The sequence below is a fragment of the Pseudopipra pipra genome, chromosome 1 (assembly GCF_036250125.1).
Source record: "Pseudopipra pipra isolate bDixPip1 chromosome 1, bDixPip1.hap1, whole genome shotgun sequence".
Lineage (NCBI taxonomy): Eukaryota > Metazoa > Chordata > Aves > Passeriformes > Pipridae > Pseudopipra > Pseudopipra pipra.
Window position 1 is genome coordinate 130,403,163 of NC_087549.1, and position 25,879 is coordinate 130,429,041.

Below are 25,879 nucleotides of genomic sequence, written 5' to 3' on the forward strand. Positions count from 1 at the left end.
TAAACAATGGGGCTTCTCCGAGGGTCTCCGTCACTCCCTCCCTCCTTCTCCTGCCGTTTCCTGCCGCCTGCTTGGCGAGAGGGGCACGGCCGAACGGGCACCTGCCGCCCCCCGTTCCCGGGAAATGCAGCTCCGTGGAGGGTGCCTTGAGGGTGTCCAAGTCGCACCGCTAAAATCACTCCGTCTGGTCCCTCTGGAATGCACCCCTGTGCATTTTACGAAAGATACAGTGGCCTCAGCGCCTTAATGTATACAGCCATGAATTATTTTTCAAAAAAATGGAGCAACTGATTGCAATTCTTGGATAGCTTTTCTTTCGTATATTATTAATTTAGAGCAACAAAGCAGTTGGTTTTATATCTGTTTACAACTGGATCCTTGCTACTTTTGGCTTTGGTTCTCTTGTGCCCCATGGTGCTTCGATGGATGTTGGAGTGGGAAGCACTGCACATGGGACAGGTGTGCATTCACACCTGTAATCTCTCTGTGCTGCCATGGGCTGTATGGATTCCCAATGTCTATCTGCTGCATTGTGTATTTTCACTGAAAACATCTAATTTAGGTTCAAATATATCAAGGGTCTAAATTCTGGAAAAGTGGCCATTAAAGATAGTAGTACACCAAAAGTAAAGGAAATCTCATCAGCTGCTAAGTGAACGATATTTTTCTTCTTCAGGGGAAAAGTGCTGCACATATAGCACTTTAACATTTAATGTCATGGGTGAAGTAACAAAATTCCACAGAAGCTAGAGGCCTATTAAGATATCAATCAATTTGAAGCAGACTTCAATCAGCATTTCCTTTTTGTCAGCATATCAAAACTTGTTTTGATCTTATTTTGAGTGTGGCACATTTTTAATCTTCTTTTTAGTTCTGCTAGTTTATTTTCCAAAGAATGCTTAAAAGACCAAGGCATTAGAGGGAAAGATCAGGAGATTTAGTGCTAGTCTGTATCTTGCTGTGCTCATGCTATATAGTCTGGCAAATAGCTTTAGCTGATGTGCCTTGGTTTCCCTGTTATCAAAATAAAAACACTTGAAGTGCTCGTATTTGATGTGAAAAGCCTCAAATACCAAAAATCAAACACCTTTACTATAACAGTGGAAATATTCAGTCAGATAGAAAGTCGGAGGACAACAGGAATAATATGGCTTTTTAGAAAGTTCTCAATTATGTAAGGAAAGGCACACGAATGGAGGTGAATAGGGAATGGAGCACTGCAAAGAAATAAGAAATTGTAGCCATGTGAGCACCCCAAACAAAAGACAAGATCATCTGCAGTGTGGTTGGGAAATCGAGGAGAAATCATATGGCAACACCAGGCAGTGGTAGTGGAGCTGAGCTACAGCCTCATGCTGCCCACAGTATCTCTGCCTCCCCAGCCTGACTAGCCACTACTGAAAAAAAAAAGTATTTCCCATACTATGTCTTATTTTCTTGCACTATTTAACTAGTGAAGAATGTAACAACTGTATCAGGTCAGGCTGGAGGTCCCTCTTGCTTCCCATCCCGTTTTCAATAGTAAGTGGCCTTTCTTAGTTGACATTTCATCCTGGTCTGATTTTGTCCTCTGAGAGCAGTTACGTTGATTTCATTGTGAAGACTAGATTTGTGAGGTCAAGTGTATAAATGTTCACAGCACTTCCTTACTGTAAGCCTGTTTACTAAGGGCCCGGGCCTGCAGATTCTTTTAATGTAAGGATTTATGAGTAAGGACCGATACGGACTGCTTTTAGAAAACGTTGAAATGTGAACCACGTAAAGGTCACTTTAAAGCAGTTTTAAATTACCAAAACTTCAGACTTACACAATCTATAACTAACATATGGCTATTATTATGAAACAACTGAAATTTAAACTTGATGAGCTTTCATTCTTAAATATCAATGCACTCTGTTATTCAGTAGAGCAGAAGAAATACTTTTAAAGCAGTATCTTCAGACAAACTTGGGCCAAATCTACTTATTACTGAAAAAGAAGAGGGTAGGGTGAAAATGTGGCCCTATTGAATCAATGGAATTTTGCCATTGATTCCAATTGGACAGGGCTTGATCATTTAGTGGAAAAAGCAAAAAAGCCAATTCCAAGACATGTGGTTTTGTGTCATTTGTTTAAGCATGTTGTCAAAGTCAATTGTTCCTCCTCAGTGTTTGTATATTAAAAGGACAATGAAGGGTGAATATTTTAAATAGCCAGGAGCTGTCTAGGAACTAACACTTGTCTGTGAAGTAAAAAACTCACCTAAATAAATTCTACGTATTTATATAAAAGAAGAGTTTTTTCCACATATAAATTTGACCAGTCTATTCCACTTATTTGCATAGAAGAATTTTCTTTAATCGAGGAGGCACCACACATAAAGTAGCTAATTATCCGTATAGAGGAATGTACACATATCCACAGGTTTTAACTAGCATCTGACTTCTGAAAAGCCATGGAAAAAGTTATTGGCTTTGCATGTTTCGTGAAAGGAGCGTTTTACACATTGGCACAATTTCTGTGAGTGTCAGCTCCCCTTAAAGGTACTTCCCTAGACTGTATCTTCAGCAGTACAGATGTTTGGTGACACCACACACTCTGCTGTCTCCATTCTTTCCACTCCATTGTCTTCCATTCTAAAGAGTATAAGCCAAACACAAACTTCTGGCTTACATCATATTAACAACAGCCATGAGTGTTGTGCAGTATTGTAAGTTGATTCAAGGTAATTTGATTTTTCTAGGTGTGCAGCAAATATGAGACAGATTCATTAGTCCTTGGCGTAGAAACTTTCTGAAGAAGCCGATGTGTTTGTTTAGGCTCAAGCTCAGGGTCTCAGGCACTTGGAAAAAGCAGAGCCAAAGTGGTCCTGAGCAGAGTGTCTGCTCCTGTATCTGGCCCTAGATGATTTTTAAAGTTCCTTCCCATACAAACCATTCTACAGTTCTATGAATTTGGCCCCATGGGACCAAATATTGTATAAATAGTCTTTATTGATTAAAAAAAACCACAAACCCCTACAAAATGGTGTCAGACATCTTATTCAGCACAGATAACACATAGGGAAGCAAAAATCTTCTTTCTTTAAAGCAAGTGTTGTGGTATCACACTGACCAGAGGGATGCAAATGAAACTGGACAGGGCACAGCTTATGGGACTTCCACTCAGGTTAGGATCTGAGCTCGTTCAGTATTTTATGGAACCCTAGCTACTAGGCTCAGTCTTCTCCACCTTGAGAGAGACATCTTACTATTTTGCTGAATCCAGGCTCATTTTTTCCTTTCTTACCCTGCCACTTAGGCCAACTCAAAAAGTACAGACAGTATAAAAAGAAACTAAAAGCTCCTGGGAATTTTGAGGTAAATACTCCTCTACTCAGCTTTATTCTGGTTTTGACCTTTCCCCCTTCAATGGTCTCCTTCTTGGGACACCAGCTATTAGATGTTTAGGGTTATTTGTGCATACCTCTTGTGGTGAGGAGTTAAGACCTCTGCTCTGTATAAGGCTCTACTACTCTTGCAAGCCTTCATGTTCTCCACCTGTATGGAGTCAAAAGCAGCCCTGGTTTTTATTCAGACTGACAGATCTCTGCAGGGATTTTGCCAGTTGTGGACTACCATGTTTCTCCCAAATCTGTTTTCTAATAGTTATGATGATCTAGGATTATCCAATAGTTCCTACTTTGATACCTATACTCATGGGACTTGACTTAGTTCAGTTTGTATTAGTTTTTAAAAGACACAGCAATCTCAGGAACTGTTACTAGATGTCAAAAATCAGAGGTACTAGTTACAAGTACATCCCTGAGCAAAGCCTGTCTGCATTCTCCACAAAGGGTATCATTATCCCACAGACCCCAATACTATACAACTCACAACTTGTAGTCTGCTCCACCTTTTCCAGGACTAGCCAAACTTCAAGGATGACAATGGGAAAGCAAAAGGGGGGTGTTCAACTTTAGCCACCCAATGTCACTGGCTAACTGAGGTACCCTAAATTGAGTTACATGAGTAAAACCTCCTTTACCTGTCTTAAAATTCCTTCTGAGTGTCAGTTTCAGTGCTGGATCACAGATGAGCCTCTGGGACTCAAAGGACATTTCACTGGGTTATGAGATATGTATATGTTATGCCACCTCACTCTTGGAGAATTATTAGGTCACTGAATCAAGTCTAAGCTAACTCAATTGGGCAAGGCAACAGGCTTAATTTTTAGATTCAGTAGCAACAGGGAAAGAAATGAGTGCAGAAATGATCCCTACACTCTTCACAGCCCTGTTTTGTTGAAGTACTGTAGTATTGTTATGCTGATTTTTTTTTTGGCATCCTAAAAGTTGCAGACAGACAAAGCAGAAAACTGTTCACTTTTAGAAATGATTGTTCTTTCGGAAATGCTGAAACTGTTGCCTTTCTTAATTGCCAATAATAAAAGAAAGTCCAATATTTTTGCATAAGCATGTGGGAATTATTACAGATGGAGGAGGGGACAAGGGTGAGACCGAAAGGAAAGGGGCTATGAGAGCAGACCAAGTCTGGAGATAACCTGATGATTACATTTTTGTGGTTTCCTTCAAAGTCAAAGCGTCATGGCTGAGCATAAAAGAAGGAAGCAAAGAAAAAAAGGTTTGATGGCTGGTACAGGAGGTTTTAATGAGAAGTGATATTAATGTCTAATACTGTGGCATGAAGAAAAAAATAAAAGAACTTGGGAAGCCAGACCACACCTGACTTTTAAGAGCATCAGAAAGTCAAACAGCAGAGCTTTTGGAATCTGTAGAGATAGCTTTTTGGAATCTGTGGAAGCTAGCTTTAGTGACAGGTAAACTGCTTATTTGGTTAATCCTTCTTAACTGTTTTAAGTCCTTTGCAGAGGTTCTGGCTGTGCTGCTAGACTTCTGCAGTTCTCTTCTACCCTGCCTTTCCACTTATCCAATGGAAAAATACCTTTTCATTTTCTGAAGAAAAAAAAGCAGAAAGCATAGCATTCCTCTTCACCACTGCATATTAGCTGAGGATCTATTTTCAGTGAGTTTGATAAAAATGTGTATTACTTGATGTCTAATGTAAATTTAAATTACTTAACAGGTCTGCTTGCAATGAATGAGCTTTACTAACATCAAACTGTATGTAAGGCCTTGAAACTCTACAAAACACGCTTAAGAAAGATTTTATGAAGAAGATAATATGCAGACCAGGTTACAGTGTTCCCAGCTCACTTTTGTCCCCAGTTCCAATTGGCCAGGCTGGTGTATTTCTTATTTCTGCATTTTAGATCATCCAGTTTCATTCCCAATCTGGAACCCCTCTTACTCCATGCTTACAAGGATTGTGCCTATAGGTTTCCACTGCGTGAGGTTTAATTTTCTATTCTTCACTTACCAACATCAAGCTGGATGCAGTGCAGATGGCAACAATGGAGAAGCCTGCACAGGTATTCACCATTTGTTCTGTGTTTCCTCAGACTGCTGACTTCATTGCTAAAGGTTAATCAAGTTTTCCACCTTTTATTTAAAACATGTTTTAAGCAGGACAGCACTTCATTCTAAGCTACTAACTATGCATTTGTGTCACAAGATTTCTTTAGAAATACTATAATTTTCTTTGGACATTCTCCCTATTTCTAAAAACGTTTCAAATTCTTTTCAGAAGCTCTAAACACTATAGAAAGACTTCCTGTCCCTACTTAGCAAACTGATTCAGTTTCTGTAGCTCATACTCCTGCCTTTATGTTACCATATTCCGATATTTTTTTCATAGAAGCTCTTGAAGGACTTGCTGAGAAATACGAGCAAGGTATGTTTTTCCTAGACTGTTGGAAGAATGACCAAATCCTGGTCAGAAGAAACACTGAAAACAGAGTGAAACACCAAAGGGCAGATTTGGTCTTCTCCCTCCAGCTACCACTCCTTATTTATATCCCCCATAAATGGGATAAGGAAGCAGAGCTGGAGAATGAGTGGGATGCTTAGGGAGAAGCTGATTCACTGTGGTAGCGCTTTCCTGTCACGCAGGAGGGGCAGTGGCATGCACTTAAGTCCTGAGTGTACCTCTGTTGGAGTCAATGGGACTGGTCTCCCTGCTTTGGGTTAAAGAGAGGTAGTTTAGCTCAAATTGCAAGGCAAGGAGAGGAGTGGAATAATGTAGCTGTGGTTTGGTTGTTTCCCACCCCTGTGATTCTGACGAGAACATTCAGTATGAGGCCCCTAAAAATTAAATTTTTCTTTTAATGGAAAATGCTGCTTCGTCACAGGGTACCTGGCCCAGCATTGCATGTGTACTCAGAGAATTTCCAGGCTTTCAAGTGACCCTGCTGCTGCAGTTCCAGCTGCCAGGAAGCAGAAGCAGGAGCATGAGGAACATTGTAAGACAGCTGACACAGACTGATGTTACAGCACTGTCTGCTAAATAGTCAAGATTAGTATTTGTAGCTGCTGCCACCAGGATGCCTGCAGAGCTTTCATGGGTCAGCAAGCAATGATTCTGAGGCTAATTATTATTGAAGACAACTCCATCTTGTAGGACTTTGAAAGATTCCTTCTTTTTTTTACTGGTAACAAAAGTCTCTCACATAGCAGAGAAAGGATGGCTGCATGAAGCAGGTGGGAGAAAATTTCCATTAGAGAAGAAGTCCTGGGCTTTATATATTGATAATTGTCCTGAAATGTTTCACTATTACATGCGAGCTTGGTCCGCCAGCGTAATTCTGACAGCAACAGAACTGTCAGTGGGAGGTTTGCATTTTGATTGCAGCAGATTATATGAGCTCCTGAAATCAAATTCTGCTTTCCATGTGCAAATAAAGCTTTCACTGCTACAGCTGGATTTATGTTAGGGTTTTCTGAAATATAGTTTAGCCCACTGAGTTTTTTAGAACAGCCTTGGTATTTTAGATGACTGTTTTATTTTTCTCTCTATGTGTGCCATTCTTCACAAAATGTTTCACAAAGAAGCACCATAGTTTGTGTGAGTAAATGCAATATGTTGGCTAGCTGAAGAATATTTTCCTATCACTTTTCAAGTATGGCTACAGAGAAAACCAAAATCATGAGAAACATTTCATGTGAAGAACTTGGGCCTGATTTCGAGCCACCTGACTTCACTTTGGTCTTGCTCTTTTAAATTACCTAGAAAATACCATAATCTTCTTTTTTTTATACAGCTGGATGACAGCCAGACCTCTGGCTCCAGAGGTAAAGGGCAAAACCTAAAAAAATCCTGTCTGAACAGGCAACTCCACCCTCTTCCCCAAGTCAGCTTGGCCTTTTGACAGAAAGCAAGCTCTGAAACAAATTCATTCATTGCTTTGTTTTTGGACAAAACTCAAAATTCTGAACTCACACCACAGAGAGACCATTTCCATGAAATCCCAGAATGCTATTTTATTACCCTTTGTCATTACCCATAATCAGATAAAATTAACATTTGCTTTTATCAAAGAGAAAAGCCCGCACTGGAAATGAGTGATGTCAAAGGTGATTGCTTTATGAGCAGAGTCAAAAAGGACCTCTGTGTTTTAATGCAGCAGTGAGGGAGACCATTCTAGACAGGTATCCAATATAAGAGGAGGGAAATCCTCCTCTAAGATAGACATTTGAGCTCCACCGAAATCAGTCAGAGAGAGGAGTAAAAAAGGATTCCACAGGATTCTGGCTGCAAATCAAGGTATAGCTATGTGTGTGTTTGGCGTGGGATAAAGAAGCTGATCCCTTCCTGGTAGTGGTTTGGGAGAAGCCAGAATAAGAAGATGGACTCAGGAGCTCAAAAAGGCTGACACATCTGCCAGTTTAGATATGACCTGAGACTGTCTAGATGCAAGACAGCCACCAAAAGCTACAAAACCTCATTATCTGCCAGATTTGGGCTCCTGTGGTGGGAAGTAATGGTGGTACCTCAAAGACATGTCTAATGTATGCATTACAGTTACTTCTTTCCAGTGACTGCGTAAGAAACCAAAGTATGGAAGCCCTAAATAATAAAGGACCAGAAATGCCATATGTGATAATGTGAGAAGATATGGCCCAAAAGATTTAGGAAAGCTTAGAAAACAACATTAAGAATGAATATGTTCAAGAGTGAAATTCCAGCTCTTGTCTACACCTAAGTGTAGGTAAAATAAGGTACATGAGTAACCTCTGCATTTCTCCAGTCCCATTTTGCTGTTGGAGGCCTGTCTGATCCTGTTACAAACTCAAGAAGTAGGGTTGGCCCCAACTGGACAAAACTGGTTTCCATCTAGGAGTGTCAGCACATTAAAATCAGAGCTTTACTCTGAGAAGATTCTACTGTCAGTGAAACCAGAGTTGTTCATAGGCATAAGATACAGCTTAGAGCAAAATGCCAAGATCATCACAGGACTTCCTGCCCTTAGGGAAGACACATGCTCCTATTCTACTCAGACCTTGGCAGCATGGCTTGGTACCCAAACCACTGGCTTACAGGATACTCTTGTGGAGCCCCTACACTCTTGATAAATCACTGCACATTCACTGGAATAGGAACATTTTCCACAAGGCACTAGTTGGCAGCCTGTCACTAGTGGTGTCCACCAGGGATCAGTGTTGGGCCCAGTTCTGTTTAATATCTTTATTGATGATTTAGATGAAGGGATTGAGTCCACCATGAGCAAATTTGCAGATGACACTAAGCTGGGGGGGAGTGTCGATCAGCTGGAAGGCAGGAGGACTCTGCAGAGGGACCTGGACAGACTGGAGAGTTGGGCTGATTCCAACGGGATGAGGTTCAACAAGGCCAAGTGCCGGGTCCTGTACTTTGGCCACAACAACCCCCTGCAGCGTTACAGGCTGGGGACAGAGTGGCTGGAGAGTAGCCAGGCAGAAAAGGACCTGGGAGTTTGGATTGACAGGAAGCTGAACATGAGCCAGCAGTGTGCCCAGGTGGCCAAGAAGGCCAATGGCATCCTGGCCTGTATCAGGAACAGTGTGGCCAGCAGGACCAGGGAAGTGATTCTTCCCCTGTACTCAGAGCTGGTGAGGCCACACCTGGAGTACTGTGTCCAGTTCTGGGCCTCTCAGTTCAGGAAGGATATTGAGGTGCTGGAGCAGGTCCAGAGAAGAGCAACGAGGCTGATGAAGGGACTTGAGCACAAGTCCTATGAGGAGAGGCTGGGGGAGCTGGGGTTGTTTAGCCTGGAGAAGAGGAGGCTCAGGGGAGACCTCATCACTCTCTACAACTCCCTGAAAAGAGGCTGTAGCCAGGTGGGGGTTGGTCTCTTCTCCCAGACAGCTATCAGTAAGACAAGAGGGCATGGTCTTAGGCTCTGCCAGGGGAGGTTTAGGTTGGATATTAGGAAGAAATTCTTCACAGACAGGGTAATCAGTCATTGGAATGGGCTGCCCAGGGAAGTGGTGGATTCACTGTCCCTGGAGGTTTTTAAGATGAGACTGGATGTGGCACTTAGTGCCATGGTCTAGTAACCACAGTGGTGTTGGATCAAGGGTTGGACTTGATGATCTCAGAGGTCTTTTCCAACCCAGCTGATTTTATGATTCTATGATTAACAGCTTCTCTCAAAGGAAGGATAAGAGCTAAAGGAGATATATGAAGGATGAAAGAGCTAAGAAAATCAAGCTGTCTATCCAGACTTTTGCTAAGTCCCTCAGCAGCAAACAAGCCATCTTTTAGCCCTTAGCTGAAACTAGCTTATGTTTTGCTATGCTTTAACAATTCCAAGACAGCTCCTGTCCCTTGATACAATAACAAAAAATTTGCACTCCAAAGAGCAATTGCTGTAATAATAACAATACTTACATTTCATTATTTAACCTCATGCTATTCATTCATGAGGATTAGTGCTTAATTAATTAACAACACTTAGCATTTCCACTCAGCACTTTACCTCTTCAAAGCATCATACCAACACTACCTAATTAAGGGCAGAGCTCCACAGACACTTCACATCAGGACTTCTCTTTGACAGCTCTGCATCCAAGAGTTGCCCACATCGTGTAGCATGAATTCAAGTTGAAAGCCCTACTAACTTCATCAGGAACCAGGTAATGCCCTAGTTATCAAGAAACTATCTTCGCAATTTCCTTTTCTTTTCCTATTGCTTCTGGTTGCTTGCTATTCACCCATGGATCTAATTATTGGCTAATGTGATGGATGATAATGTGAACCTTGTATTAGTGTTATCTACAAAACTCTCATTCTTCTGTTAGTGCAAACCTTATTCTCAGTCACCTGGTTGAACTGTCTTTGGTTAGAAAATGTGTTAACCACAAAAACAGATTATAAAATGACAAGTGAGAGTTTTTAAGGGAGATGGTGCTTTCAATCCATCAGTCAAATGCCTGCTATGAAAGTGCCTTTCTTGTAAGCACCCCAGGATGCTACACAACATCAATAGACAATATAAACACAAAGCTTTTATGGTTCACTTTACAATTGGACATTGACTCTGAACCTGTGAAACAGAAAGGAATTGAATTTCATGACCAAAGAACATAATGTGCACAGGATTAAGTAGACAACACTGGTAGAAGCAGGAAAGCAGTACGGCATTGGATGCTGATAGGGAGATTAAATTTACAGATAAGAAACCAAAGGAATAAAACAATTCTGAGTAAAATCTTATAAGGCACTCAATACTTCATAACACTATTTCATATCCACTGGGTTTTTTCCAGAGAATCAAAAATGCTGATGGATTTGTTCAGTCACTGATTGACTGGGCCTTGATTATGAGAACTGAACAAAGAAAGCTCTAAATATGTGGTAGTTCCAGCCAAGGGAATTATACAGACAGCATAGAAGTAAACTTCTGATGCAGTCAAATGGGAAGAAAAAGAAAACATTCATCACAGTTCAAGAACTTGTTTAGTGTCTCAGAGGATGTCTTCACAGGGCAGTGGCTGGCAGAGCAGCAGCCTGGGGCTGAGGCTGATCAAACCTGCTCCAGAGGAAAGCAAGAAATCCAATACAGCAATGTGCCTTCCAGCTCTGAGGGGTGCTGTGGTGTGTCACATGCACATCACAGCTTGCATCAGCTTGGTCAAATAGCTTTCTCAGGAAGCCCTTCTTGCCAGATGAGCCACAGCTTGATAGATACCAGAAATTTAAGTGGTTTGGTTCTTTGAAAACTGATTGTCTTGAACAGAATCAGACCCAACCATTTCGACACTGAAGTATTCCACAAGGATAACTGTGTATTACTATCTGCAGTGTCTTTGTGCCCAAAATAAGCTGTGTTAGTGTTACTGCTAAATTTTAAAATCCCAAGAGTTTAAAATACAAAACCAGGCTTTATTATCACTTAATAATTCCATCTAATTTCATTTAAGCTGCAGATGGATGAGGCCCTTATTGCCATATTCACCCTTAAGCTGAGGGTCATATACTCATCCTAGACTTTTCTTGACATGTGTTTGGAATTCAATACCTGCCTTTCATCTTCCCCTACTCCCCACAATTCTTCTTCCCTCACTCAGCTTCAACTGAATACACTCCAGTATTCCCTTGCCACCAGTTACCACTGTCTAGGACTCCCTTGTCTCAGACAAATGGACTAGCCCCCAGTGAGCTAACCCCTAAGGTCTCCATCACTTGGTTACCCTGCAGCCCTTTCTACCGTTTACCATGTAGGACCCATCCCAGATCCATTCCAGCCTGCCCTGCTTCTGCATTAGTTAAGGCTGGTTCTACTGGTGTATATGGTTACATTAGGAAAAGCATGCATCTTTCTTATTACAAGTTTCCTAAAATGTAATGCTCAAATCAGAACCATCCACTGTGGTTCAGGAAAAGATACCTGTTAATTAGCACGCACATTGGATCAGACCATTAACAAATGCATTAGGAAGCTACTGTGGAAGCTGATTCAAGTTATTATGTAGGTAACTGTGCTTCTGTTTCCAGCACAAAGCTGTCACATGAGTCCTTCTCATCACTTTTGTATTTACATTTGCTGTGCATCTGTTCTAGCATCTCTAAGCTCTGATGTCTTGGAAGAACACACGCTGAGATACTTCCTGACTGGGGTCAGCTTCTAGTACTGGAACTCTGCTGGGTGTGGCTAAAGATGTGAACCAAACACAGGCATAAAAACAAGTTGGTAAAGAAAAAACCTGGCATTTGGAAGGCAGTTCTCTACTCTGGTGCTTGACCAAAATAAATTTAGATTACTTATATAATTAGGATTTTACCTTTCATTCTGCTGTTTTACTCTGCCTGTACAATAAACCAAGTTGGTCTGTTTAGTCTGCCTCATGGGGTGTTGGGGTTTCCAAGTTTCACAGAACTGCAGAATTTCTGCTGTTCATAGTGCTCTCTCTGTAAGAGGTCACAGGGTAGTCAGAAACAGATCCATGGTGGTCATGAATGTAAGTTCCAGCATGTATTTCCTCCCAGCTTCCAGTGTTTAATGTCACTGGGACAATTTATACTTTTTGGCTATCACAGCATCCTACAGCAGTGAATTTCACAAGTGATATTGATTGCACTAAGTCATACATGTGCTTTCCCTGTTGCTTCATCAGAAGAAAGTGTTCCTGCTGCTGCACCACCACTGTGCATAGTATAAGCCTTGCAATTTAGCCTGCACAGGGAGTGCTGCATGAATTGTTTGATGACTGAGAGTACAAGACATCCTAATCTGCTTGCCTAGTGAAACTGCTCAGCACTAGGGTTAATAATGAAATACAGGCCAGCTGAAGCAACCTTTACAGAGCTTGGTATGCTCCAGGGCAAATATGATTGAGAGTGACACTAGCTATATGTTTTACTAATTTTATCACTACACCTATTCTAAGCACAGCCTTTCAATTAATTGATTCTTAGGACTTGATATAGACGGTACTGAAATATTTCTGACAACGGCAATTTCACAAGTAGTGTTACTCATCCCATCCCAACTCAGATTTCTCACCTTTGTGGTCCACAATTTGACTGTCCAGTCAAATGATGATGTGACAAAGAGATGAGAAAAGTCAATTGGACCCACTGCCATGTGACAATTGATTCCTGTGACAGGTCCTTGATGGCCTTCAAAAATTTCACCAATGCCAGCTTTACTGCAGGAAGAAGAGACATTTACATGTGGAGAGTCATTTACCACCTGGTGATTTAACATTATTTTTCTTTACTCTTGGGTTCCTGTTTCCTTTTAAAGTACTATTTAACCTGTAAATCTCTCTCCTTTCACTAAGGCTTTTGCCTGCAGAGGGAAAAATTAATGTTCAGAATCCAGCACAGGGAGACTTTCTCATACCTGAAGACTTGCCTTACTCACTTATACATATACTGTCTACTACTGTAGCTTGAAGTAACATTTATGTATAATTATAAAATAATTCCAAATTGTAATTATACTATAGCTTATGTCTCTGAGTAAGCCATTATCACAAGGAATAACCATTAAAATAAAAATGCAAATATGTTAATGACTTATCATGAGCAATTCTTTTTGTCTTAAATATCTAAAATAACTTTTCACAGCAGTCAGTCAAGTCACTAGGAAGCAAATGTTTTTTCACAGTAATTGAAGGAACAGGTCCTGTGATCAGGTATCATACAGTTATTACTTTTAACAAGGGGAGAAATGCATTTCATCAGCCTGAGGCTAGAGTACCTATTAGGAAGGAAAAATACAACACTGTGTAAGACAGAATGTGCACAGTTTTTTTCTTCCTGGAAGCAAATGATGCCAGCTCAGTTATCAGTGCTGTCTCACAGTGTACACAGAAAAGGGAATCATAAAATTACCCTTTTAGTTAGATTATAGAAAAACTGTGAGTGAAAGAAAATACATTAAAAATAGCCACAGCCCTGATGAGGCTGTCAGCTCTGTGCCAGTGTGAGTACAGTGTACTGAGAGCTGCACTGGAGGAAAAATGGGGATGGTAGCAAAAAGCTCCAGGAAAGACAGGCAGGAGCAGAAAAACTTTTGTCAATGGTCAGCAGAACGTTTGCTAAAAGGGTGTACTAACATGAGGATCTGCCACCTTCTCCCTCTTGTGAGGAACAAACCAGGAATGTCTGAAAAATCAGAAGTGAGAAATACCCTTGGGAATGCTTCATTCGTTTTAGCAGCCTAAGATTAATTCAAACCATCAGCAGCCACACAGCCTATCAGTATATACCTAAATAGACACAATTTTGAAATACTGTCATTGGTCAGGCTAAAATAGAAATATTTGAAAATAAAAAAATATTGAACAGAATAACTCAAAACAGTATTTAGAAAACATTGGGGGTGTCTAATATAAGCCTTACAATCTTTAACCAGTGTATCAATGTCTCTTTGGTCAACAGAAACTCCGGACATGATAAAATCTGAATTCAGCAAATATTGCAAACTACTGAAGTGTGGGTGTGAGCTCCAAGTCTATCAGTGGAAAAAGTTTGTTCTTTACAAAAGCATCCCAGAGAATGGAACTACTACTGGAAGCTATCAGAGCACATTAGCATCCCATAGATTTGCAGGGTGCAAAACAAGGAACTTGCAATATTAAACTACAGTCTGGGTTATGTATGGAAAGGATATGACCCCCATGTGTGAGAGAGCACAGGATTCTGGGAATGAATTAAGCAGAGCTCTCAAACCCATGTGGCACAGCTACATCTGTGCTAGCAAAGAGACCAGGCAGCAGGCCAGACTGAGGGACAGCGGTGTGGGTGGCTGCTGGCTGAACAACAAAATGCTGTCGCTCTCCTGGAGAGGATAGGCATGTCCAAAGTGCCCCCTGAGAGTGGGGGCCAGCAGGGCTCAGTCTCTACCCTCACTGCATAGATGCAGCCTGAACTGCTGCATAGGAATACCCGGAACCAGATGGCCACGCATGGGAAACTGCGTTCTCTGTTTCTCATGTGCACATGTGCTCATGGTGGCTTTTCTCTGATTTATGCTTGTGGAGTCTGAAGATGGAGCTGAGAATGGTAAAAAATAAAGCAGATTACCATCTTTTATGAGTGGTTGAGGCCTGATTACCCTGCAACAAAACTGTCTCCTAGGGCCTCATTTGACCTGCCCAGATAATAGATACCTACATCTCAGCTAGCTGTATAAGCCTCCACCTCATCTCATGGATGAGAAAGAGGCATTTCTGAGGTTTCAGTCATCTTCAGGCAGATGTCTGAAAAAGGTAAAGGAAGTCAACCTAAGAGTAGTCATTGCTCCCCACCAACCTCACAGGGAGCCTGGGGCAACTACCCCAGTATAACAGGCTGTAGCACAGATGCTCAGTCAGGCAGCTCCTGTCCCCACTCTCCACACACACTTGGCTACCTCTCGCCAACACAGGTATGCAATGTTATGTCGGTACAAAATGCTGAACCTCACCTTCCATGACGACAAGCTGTGTAGACTGTTCCCTCTTCACTGCCAACGACAAAATTATTGACATCTCCGGTTGGAAAAGCCATTCCTGTAACCGCCACTGGTTTGGACTTATTGTACACAAGCTCCATGCTCTCCTACCAAGACAGATTTTTTGTTATTATTCTGTTTGTTATTTGTTAGTCTGGTTTTGTTTTGGTTTGGTTTTTTTCCCTAATTAATTTCTAAATGTTGCACGGTGTAGCAGGAGAGGAAGATGAAATCATTTGACCCAGTCACAGGATTTTGGTTTCTACTTGGGATATTGTGAGAAGATGCAATGTCACTAGGATGCTCTTGCCATCCCCAACACTATCTGTCATACCTTTGAGACTGGCAGGAAGGCACTGGTCTTTCCTGCATCATTTTAAATCAGGCAGCTATGACAGGTGAGAATTTAAAATCTGATGGTGCAGAAACTGAAGGTAATACACTTGCCAGCTCCAGGCTCTAATAAATCATGCAATACCCTTCTATTTACAAACATTTTGGAAATCAATTGTTAGGAAGCACATGTAATATTGTGTGCATCTGAGGCATTTATTGCACTGTGTCATTTGTCCCTTTGCAGGACAAAATTAAAAAGTTGGGGTTCTGTCACTACCACCATTCTAAGTGTTACTTTTCAGGAATTTTCTGAGGTAACCAGAAACACTCCCTCTAGACTCCACCATCAAGCTACAAACCAGCAGAAATGTTTTCTTTTTTCATTTGGTAGCTATATTTCAAAGTGAATCAGCATGCCCATTTTTACTATTGCAAATACAATCACCATGAACAGTTTGTGGCCATTGCAAGATGCGAACACTTTGAGCAGACTTTGCACAACTTTTTGGTTTTTTAGCCTAAATCGTGTAACCCAAGAATCCACAAAAGGGCTGAATGATTTCACCATTTTCATTTTTAGCCATTTAAGTGGGTTTGTTTTCTATGTTTAAAGTGTCTAAGCTGCTATTCTTCTATGGCCAAAGCCTGTAGGGTTTTTCTCAGAAGGGTGTTTTGCTGTAACTAAAGAAAGTGAGTGTCCCTGTGAGAGGAGAGCAATGCAAATCCATAGAGAAATATTTTTGCTTGGTTTATACTTTTCTTTGAAATACATTTGATTCTATTATAAAGGAAAACATGGAAAATGTATGGGGAGAACACTCCATATTTCTGTGAATATATGAGTGAGAGAGAGAGAGAAAGAGAGAGAGAAAATTCAGTGAATATGGGAGACAGACCATATATTTTTGTGAAAACCTTCTAGGATGAGATCATCATTTAGTGTTGCTGTGGAGACATGGCCATAGACTGTGGTGGACTCTCTCCTTCCAGCACCCACACCATAGCTGTACACAAGTGCTCTGGATCTGTGTCTTTGGAAAGTTTCAGACTGACACACATCAGCAACACTTTACTCCTCCCAATTTAAAACTGTGGCATGTAGCTTAACATCAAGCCCTGTGCCTTTTTTTTCTAGATCACCGTGAGCCATATGCCAAACTTCAGTGTAATACGGGGTGTGTTCCCATCCTTGCTGAGAGCCAGTTTTGGAGCAGGGAAATTCCATCTGAGTGATGAGGTACCGGAACTCAGATGTTCAAAGATCTGTGCTTCAGAATTTAGAATTCCAGTAAATGAATACATAAGGGTGGAATTTATCTTCTTGATGTTTATATGAGAAATGAGGGAAGGGGTTTGGATGCCTGAGCATAGATGTCTGGGCCATTTTAGGTGCCTCCACTTCTATTGCAGAAGAGTATTGGTATTTCGTAGTCCCGGGGCACAACTACCAGACCCATACTGCTGCCTTGGGCAACATGAGCAACATGGTTGACCTTTGGAAGCTGGCCTCACTTTGAGTAGGGGAGTAGATGGGATAACTTCCAGAAGCCCCTTCCACCTTAAGATTGGATGGTTCTGTATCCCAGGGTGGGTATCTGAAATGGCATTTCACACTTGGAGGGGTTAGTCATTCTCCAGAAGTACCAGCCTCTCTCTCTCTGTTAAATGTAAAGGAAACTTGGAGTTGACATGGACTTAACTTTTAGATGGCTGAGGTTAGAATAGAGAAGTCCCACCTCTTGTGTCAACACTGAAAAGCTAATAATTTGATAGTAATTGCACAATAATGCATGATTAATGGATGGGTAATGGAAGCAGTAAGGGGAGTTTCTATGCAGCATTTTGAAACATGATCAGGTCCCATGATGCTTAGTAAAAATTATATTAATTTTCTTTCCTAAGAAATTATGTATAAAAAATGAATGATGTGATAGAAGAGAAAATGTACTACTCCAGGAGATAACACTTAAAACACACTTTCTGTACACCTTTTTCAGCATCGGATTCTTTGTTTAGTTTCCATTATTATAATCACTAGTGGTTTGGGCAATTTTCCTATGTTTCCTTTTATTTCAGGTACAAAGGAGAGGAGGGGAGGAAAAGGTGATGGTAGCAAACATTCCAGAGAGAAGAGATTAGTTCTAAAACTTTTGAATTGCATTGTTTGTTCCTTTGGCTACCGAAGGCAGGCAGCAAAGTAAGCTTTCTGACTGTGGGCCTTGGGAACCTGTAGTGCCTAGGGTGTGTTCAGCAGCAGTGCAATCTAGTCCATATTTGTTAAACAATGCTGCAGAATAAGTGCAATTTATACCACAGGCGACTTCTGTAATTATCATGCTTTAAAATGGACTATTTCATTTTCACTTGAAACTGACCTATGTATTAATGTATTACAGTAATTACATGATTTGTGGTAAAGGAAATGGGTTTGGCTCTTAGCAGAGACTGCTGGAAGCAAGCTGTACTCTTTCAAGTGCATCCATTGGTTTTAGTTTGTATAGGATGTGAGGTTTTGGCTTTTAGGAGCTGTGTTCCACTACACAGGTATCCTGCTCTACTGAAGGCACTTTTTTCCCCTGTATAGATGAAAACAAACCCACCTGTGGAGTTGAGAGCATGTCCAGGCTCCAGGAGCACATTTTGCCATCCGTAGAGACGGTAATGAGATTGTGCGCATTCTGTGTCCCAACTACATTCACACAATACACAGGATGCTGAAAACACATTGACACTGGAAATCAGAGAGCCATCTCACATTTTCACAGACAAATTTCTAATGTCTCATATGTTATTTTAAAGAACCATTAAGTAGTCACACAATGCCTGGAAAATACAACTCAGTTTTTGCCAGAAAGGAATTGTTTTGCTTAGGTTTTTTTAATTTAAATTTTAAGAAGTATGTTATGGAGGTGGAAATGTTTTCTAAGTTTCATTTTCCTCATAATAAAACAACCCAGCTGCGTAATGCTGAATTATGTGGATGAGATTTCACCCACAGGGACTTTATCATTCTGCTGATGGCTTTTGACACTGAAAATAACCAGCAGAAAGAGGCAAATTGTCCAAATGGCATCAAAATGAAATCTTTATTCAAGAAAACAGCTGCATAAAACTTGAACTCTGTCAGAATTTGGCTTGCATGATAAATATTTGCAAATGCACTCTGGCTGAAGAACATGAACCACCCCATCAGTGTTTTTCAGCATTGGCCAATACACCTTTTTGATTCTGTTATTATAAATGGGGAGTGACTAAATTTAGGGTGTTACACCTGGCTCAACATAACACAGTCATTCCATGGAGGCTGAATTCCACGTAGTATGCATAATGAAACTTGGCCTATTCCTTTTCCAAGGAACCTGGTAACATTTTGAGCCTAGTGTCATCTGATATCTGATGGTAACATATGAGGGATGGGTCAAGTTCAGCAAACTCCAGAGTGAAAAATCAGTCAGTCTGAACAACAAGATTTAATTTCCTTTGACCTGTACAAGTGATACTGCTGAATTAAGGGTTAAACATATACAGAAGTCAAGCAAAGGAAAATTTAATTTCTCTGATGTTTTTGCCAATAAATAGAAGACCTGTGTTTCCAGAAAGAAAAAACACTTTTCTCTAATACTTTCCTTATTTAAAGAAAATTAGGACCAACTTACAAGAGATCCCTATGGAGCTTCTAAGCCAACTCCATGCAGAGTTAGAAATGTAGCATTTGCTCCTGCTGAAAGGAATGGCAGAACTACCACTTACGTCAGACTACTTCAAGATCCAGCTGCAGGTCACCTCCCCAGTCAGTGGGAAAAGGCATAAATCTTATTTCAGGTTTGATACCTGAGTGCTCAATAAATGTCCCCTCTCTAAGTGCAAAAAGTGCAAAAACGTGTGAACATTGTTTGTGCACACACTGAGAGGGACCAAGCAATTACTGCTGCAATGGTACCTTGTGCTTGGAGTTCACCTGTACACACCAGTAAGTCACAAGGTCCATTCTGATGCTGATTTTTTTCTTTCTCTCAAGATTGTCAGGCACCTGGTTTCTCCCAGATCATCAAATGGACCCCAACTGGTCCCTCACACGTGCTTCACACTATTACCCTCTTATGATGGACCTTTTTGCTGCTTAGTGTTAAGGTAATGACTCCAGTGCTAAACATGATTGCTACATACTGATGTGTGAAATAAGCATAGGCCTATTTTTTTCATGGGTATTTGAACTCCAGTAGTCCAAACAGACAGTGACAGAGTGGGTGGGAGGAAGACAAAGCAAGCAGTGGACTATCTAGGATATTTAGCAGGGAGGAAGACAGTAAGCTATGTCTTTCCAGCAGCACCTCAGTGTGTCAGGTCTGGATTTAATCAGGGCTACCAGCCATCAATTTCATGCACAATAAAACTCATGGCAGAAATGAAAAGATGTAAGGAAAGCAGATGAATAAGACAATCAACTGTATGCAACAGAAAGTCTAAACAGGCTCCTTCCTTTCAAAGGGTCGCTGCCAGCTTGCTTTTATTTATTTTGGAAATGAAATCATCATGCAAAAGGGTTTTGTCTTAATTAAAATTTCCTGTTGTTCCAAGTACAGATGTGTGGTGGGTGTGAAAGGAAATTAGTGAGTAAGCTGCGGGTAGAATCCTCTTTCCTGGTGAATCCAGGCAGTAATCAGTGCTACTAAATTTCAGGAAGGTTTAAGTCAGTGAAAACAACACGATTGTTTCAAATAAACAAAGCAAGAGAAAGAAAAGAGAAAAATCCTTTTTTCTCCTATGGCATGAGTTCAAGTTAAAAATGACTATTCAACTCACATATAGCAGTACATAAATTAAGATCATTATGGTAGAGTTGTCTTAATTTAATTCTTTTTTTTTTCTTGGCAGCTAGGATTCAAGCCAGCCTTTTGCAACCAAGACCTCATTTGCAGTTTATGTAAGTAATTCCTATCTATATACATAAAGTAAGCACTCTTTTATTGTAAAATCTGATCACTGCTGAAAAACATCATGCTTCCTCATGTTAAGACTGTTTAAACACTTATTTATACCAATCCATGACAGCACATAAAGTGCCCATCCATAACTGAAAGTAATTTATTTATATTTGTCAAAAGCAAAACAGCATATATTGTCCTATTGCAATAATAAAACTACTTTAATATATAATTCCAGGAGGTGCAATTTTGCCTTAAGTGATTTTTGAGTGTAAACAAATTACTTCCCATTAATCTTTTCTTTTCCACTAGATTTCGAGTCCCAGTTGTTCAATTTTCAGTGATAGTCAGCTTCTTGCTACTGGTTTTCTGGTCTGCTACATCTTTAAATTGCATTTCCAGGAGAGACTGTTTCTTTTCATGCAGATTGAACAACATTACTGGCGACAAAATGAGCAAAACATTAGGGAAATGAAAAGCAATGTTGAAGTTGCAACCCATGGCACAGATCATTAGATAATTACATCAACATTCATGATAGTGGAAATTTAGGGAACAATATTTGTTATGCCTGGCCCACTAAGTGTGTCTGTGCACACCTGTCATTTTGTAATATAAGAGCCTGGCCATCATAATACTGGCCCCACACTGAATCTTTTGCATCAATTTACGTGGCATGGCTTCTAGAGCTGTCTTTTAACTCCAGGGATTATGTTGTCACAGTCAACAAAAAGCTGAACTTTGATCTGCAAATTCCAAAGAATCACAGAATTGTGAAAGCTGGAGGTGCAAAAGTACCATCATGTTGTCCGATCCTTCATTCTGCTAGAACAAGATTATTGTCTCTTAGAGTGCTTTATGTAGTTCAGTTCCTTATGTTTCTGAAAATCTGCATTTTTCTGCACTCTTTTATGATTCTTCGTATTTTTCTCCTCCTTTCCACTTTCCAGTAAGAAATTGCCCTAAGCCCACTTCCAAGATGAGCTACTCCACTTTCCAGCTGTTCTGAAGAGTGTGCCTAAGCCTAAACTCTGGAGGACAACTCAAGAATGCACAACATCTTTGTGCAGAATTGACTGAAGGTCAGTGCAGTAGCAGAGTGAGGACACTTTGGCAGGCAATCCAGGCTCATCTCTTCCTCCAGCACAATAGTCTCCTACCACAGACATCATCCTTGTATCACAGAGAAACTCTTCCTTTTCGGGCATTTTTTGTTACTGCTCTGCCTGTATATCTCCCAGATATCATCAGAGCCCATTTCCACCATCACTATCCACAGGTACCAGTGTGTGTCAGCAAAATGCTCTCCCACATCATTCTATGGAAACAAACTCCCCCCCCCAGTGCACAAGCTCTGCCCTATGGCCCTGTCTAGAGTAGGAGACCATGGCAAGCATTTATGTATTCCTCTATTAGAAAACAGAAGCAAACTGCCACACTCTTTTAAAGGGTACAGTGTGACCTACAGGACTCCACTGAGATCATCATAGGTGCCTAATCTGGTTCAAAGGAGAAACTTGTGTACACCAAGACAACAACAAATGATTCAAATTGCCTGCCATGCTGGACTGACAGACACGCAGTCTTATAATGACCTGTCTTTACAGGCAACAGAGAGCAAGAGTTACAGCGCCACTGAGCTGGCACAAAGGTGCCTCACTCAAGTGTTGTACTCAATCCTGCTTTTTCCCTGGAAAGGAGAATAATCTCCTGACTTGACTGTACAAAGTGTGATGGTTAAGTACTTACAGGAGGTGGTTGTACATCTCTCTTACCTATTTCTTTCCTTTCAAGGGCCACACTTAGGTTTTCATCTGTGTGGCAACCAGCATTGTAGAAACAACTATACAGTTCTATTTCCTTGCTGACCATTTCCTCTAAGGAAAGGAGGAGGTGATTTTTGTCCTTACCGTGTGAGCAGCAGCAGATAAGGGAGTTCTCTGAACTGGAGTGCGCCTGTGACTGCGATTATCCCACAAGACAATTTGGCCAGAATATGTTCCACCGACGACAAGGTTTGGGTGAAAGCGGGCAAAACAGACTGACATCACAGAGGACTGGAGTAAAAGAGGTAGAGAAGAGAGGGGTTACATGATCAGTTATCTTCAATACTCTCCTTAGGGAATCATATGGTAATTAGCATTTTGTGTTTTAGGAATCACTGTATGAACTCTATTCATACTCCTTGCACACCAGTAATTCTACTAAAGCCAACAGGGCACATGCAAAGAGCTGACTTTGACCCTAAAATGTGTTATTCCACTGGTCCTCGGGAAAATATACACCAAAGGGTGAGTCTAAGCATAGTGCTAAAAACCTTGAGATAATCTCTCCATGACAGTGATGGGAAAGTGCTTAATTTCATACAGAAGTGAGAACTTCAAGTAACCAGATACCCGCTGGACAGAGGTTGACATCCTTGCCCATGATATCCCATCAGGGAGAGCTCTTCCCCTATTGCTCCTCTAACTTTGAGCTCTCAGGTAATGAGATGAGTCTGTGAGAGACCTACCACAGTGCACCTCAAGGTGTGCTGTCCTGAGAGCATCAGCTGACAAGCTGCATCTCATTGTTGGATCCACGACTGATTTCTCTACCGAGGTGCTCTTTTAATAGCAAAGGGAACCACACTTTCCTCTATACCATCCAAACAGAACTCAGTTTTTCCTCATTTTAATGACATCTGAGTTGTCTTTGTACATTTTCTTTAGCTGGGGATGCTGAGGAACCAGACTGGTATCATGGTTGCCCTGGCTACCTGATAGAGTGCCCCACAAGCCAGTATGAAGATTGGTATCTATCCCAACTACTGCTTTTCAGTGTCTTTAAAATAACATACAATAGCTGAAGTCTTCAAGTGAACAATCCTCAGAACCTTCATGTGCCAACAAGCTACAGCTGAGAGCAACAAGCTGTAACTCCTTCAAGTCTTCCATTATCTTCCTAAGGAATTATTTCCCATTTTTATATAATTGGTACTGTATACTATGTCTTTGTTCTATGCAAATTGGAAAGCAAATGTTACAGCATTCATACAATTTCCTGAGAATTCACATACTAATAAAGAGAGTTTGCAAACAAAAGCAAATGTCATTTTTTAAATAGCAGTTTTAGTGATGTTTGCTAGCTGCAGAGGAAGGCTTGAACTGCTGTGGCAATTACAGTCAGAAAGTTAAATTCACTGTTAATTTTTGCATTCTTAAAAATTCATTTTCTGACTCTTTCCAGTGAGTTTTGCTAACACATTTTTTTAATATTTTAATGACTGAATATTTTGAAGTGTTGGTGTTCCTGTGTGGGAACACACTTTACTAAATGACAACGGGTTAACTAAATTACCAAATTTCAGTTGCATAAAAAGCATGGCAGACATTTAAGCAAACTTTGTGGAATTGAGAACATCAGAGTTGCCAAACAGAACTAGACCCAATGTCTACCTAGGTAATGGACCTGTTTCTTGCAGAAGTGGATGGAGTTGTGAAAACTTTGACACGGGCAGATGTGTTGTCTCCTTTCCTTACTGCTCCTCATTCTGATTTCTAGTGGCTAGAGACTGATTTGAACTTACCAGAGACTTGAAATCCCTTCTGATAGGGCTAGAATTAACTATGCTAATTTGTGATGTCTATAACTAGATTAATAAGAATAAAGCAAAATATGAAGTTTGAATACTTTTTACTGGCTGCCTGATATCTGTTGTTTTAAAGCCAGATTAAATGCTAAATTAACTTAATAGACATATTTATAGCACACAGCAGTATATTTAGTACTGGTTTTTTGACCTAGTAAGATCACCAAGACAACGAAAAAAGCTGTAATTGCCTTTTTGATTCCCCAGTCTCTCTAGATTCTTGTGGCCCTTCACTTGACATCTATGATACCCTCGCTTGTTGACTAAAGCTTTTTCATATATTTCTCTGAAGTTAGTCTAGCATCTAATGATTAGATGATTAGTGTACAAAAATGCCTACTTTAGTAGGCACTTGAGCACAGTAATTACACTATGGTCAGTCGCAGCAACAAGAGGTAGCTTCCAAACACCATTTCCAAAAGACCTAGCTTTACAGAAAAGAAAACCCACCCATAAGGAACAAGATGTGGGTACTGCTAAGAGCAGTTTAAAACTCAGCTACACTGCAGCTGCCATCCAGTTCCACAGATGCCCCCCACATTATAATTAAAACAGCCTTACAGCACATGTTCTACATTTTATCTCTTTGTTTAATGGCTTCGTGAGTTGTTTTAATCAACCCCTATCATTCCTTATAGCTAAGCTGACAGATATCCTTACATGAAGTGAAATAGCCAGATGATTTTAAAATAGTACAGCTCCACCACTGTGTACACCCCACAGCAGCTACAAGGCTCCACATGTATTTTAAGAAACCCCAGTTCAAACAGTCATTCCACAACAAAGTTCTCAGTTTGTCCCAAACAAACCTGGGAGACTCTGAAGCAGGGCAAAGAAGCCAAGTGGACAGTGTATTTTTAAACATTCTGTTTTCATGGTTAACATGTTTTTGAATCAGAATACCAGAATACAGTTGAATGGTCAGGATATAAACTGCTAAAGGCTGTTTTTCATAAAGTTCAAAAATAACCTACAGACATGACACGGAGTTAAGCCCTCTACACTGCTTCTAGTTTTACATATTGCTCCAAAGTAGCTTGCAGTCTTCAAATGTGAAATGTTCACATCCTTTTAATTATTTCAGTATTATTTTTCTATAAAAGAAAAACTTCTGTCAAATATTAGAATTTAATAATTTAAGGAGTCCACTCCATACCACTTAGTATAGTGATTATTTTCTTAAAATTAATGGCAGTTCTCAGATGAGTAAGGGCTGTAAGATCAAGCCCATTCATTTAACAGCTTTAAAAGCATTCATTTCTTAGCCATAATGGGAGAGAGCAGCAGACAGGTCTCCAGTCTGTCTGAACAGCTCTGTGCTCAAGGAGAGCTGCAGAAACCATTCCCCATAAGTTTCTTCTGCCTCCAGGCTGCCTCTTGTTTGCCCATTCAAGTAGTCTTGCTTCTCTAAAAGAGAGTTTTGCTACTGACTTCAAAGGGGGAGGATCCAGCACATGGTGAGGTTTTTAAAATAACAGCATATCCCCTGTTGCACTTCTGCCACACCTTTCTAGGGAAATCTCACAGTGCTTTCCAATAACAATGGTAAAGCTTCACAGTTTTTCAGTTAGGGGTATTTTATGCACTGTTGGTGCTTAGTTACCTTTTGTAGAGGGCAGAAGCAGCTAGTTCCATAGTATATGGCAACAGCACATAAATAAGAAGGCAATTCCATGGGATTTTAGTG

At 40.6% G+C, this 25,879-nt stretch overlaps 1 protein-coding gene across 8 annotated transcripts in view; it reads right to left on the reverse strand.

The window, feature by feature from the left end:
- Nucleotides 1-25,879, reverse strand: part of DYNC1I1 (dynein cytoplasmic 1 intermediate chain 1) — a 188,105-nt gene that overhangs the window by 25,375 nt on the left and 136,851 nt on the right. For all 8 annotated transcript variants that reach the window (XM_064677031.1, XM_064677047.1, XM_064677039.1 and 5 more), the window contains 4 exons: nucleotides 22,472-22,618; nucleotides 18,237-18,350; nucleotides 15,274-15,407; nucleotides 12,862-13,006 (listed from right to left, as the gene is read on the reverse strand). In XM_064677031.1, the coding sequence (XP_064533101.1) occupies nucleotides 12,862-13,006; nucleotides 15,274-15,407; nucleotides 18,237-18,350; nucleotides 22,472-22,618 (540 nt within the window). The remainder of the gene's footprint in view (nucleotides 1-12,861; nucleotides 13,007-15,273; nucleotides 15,408-18,236; nucleotides 18,351-22,471; nucleotides 22,619-25,879) is intronic.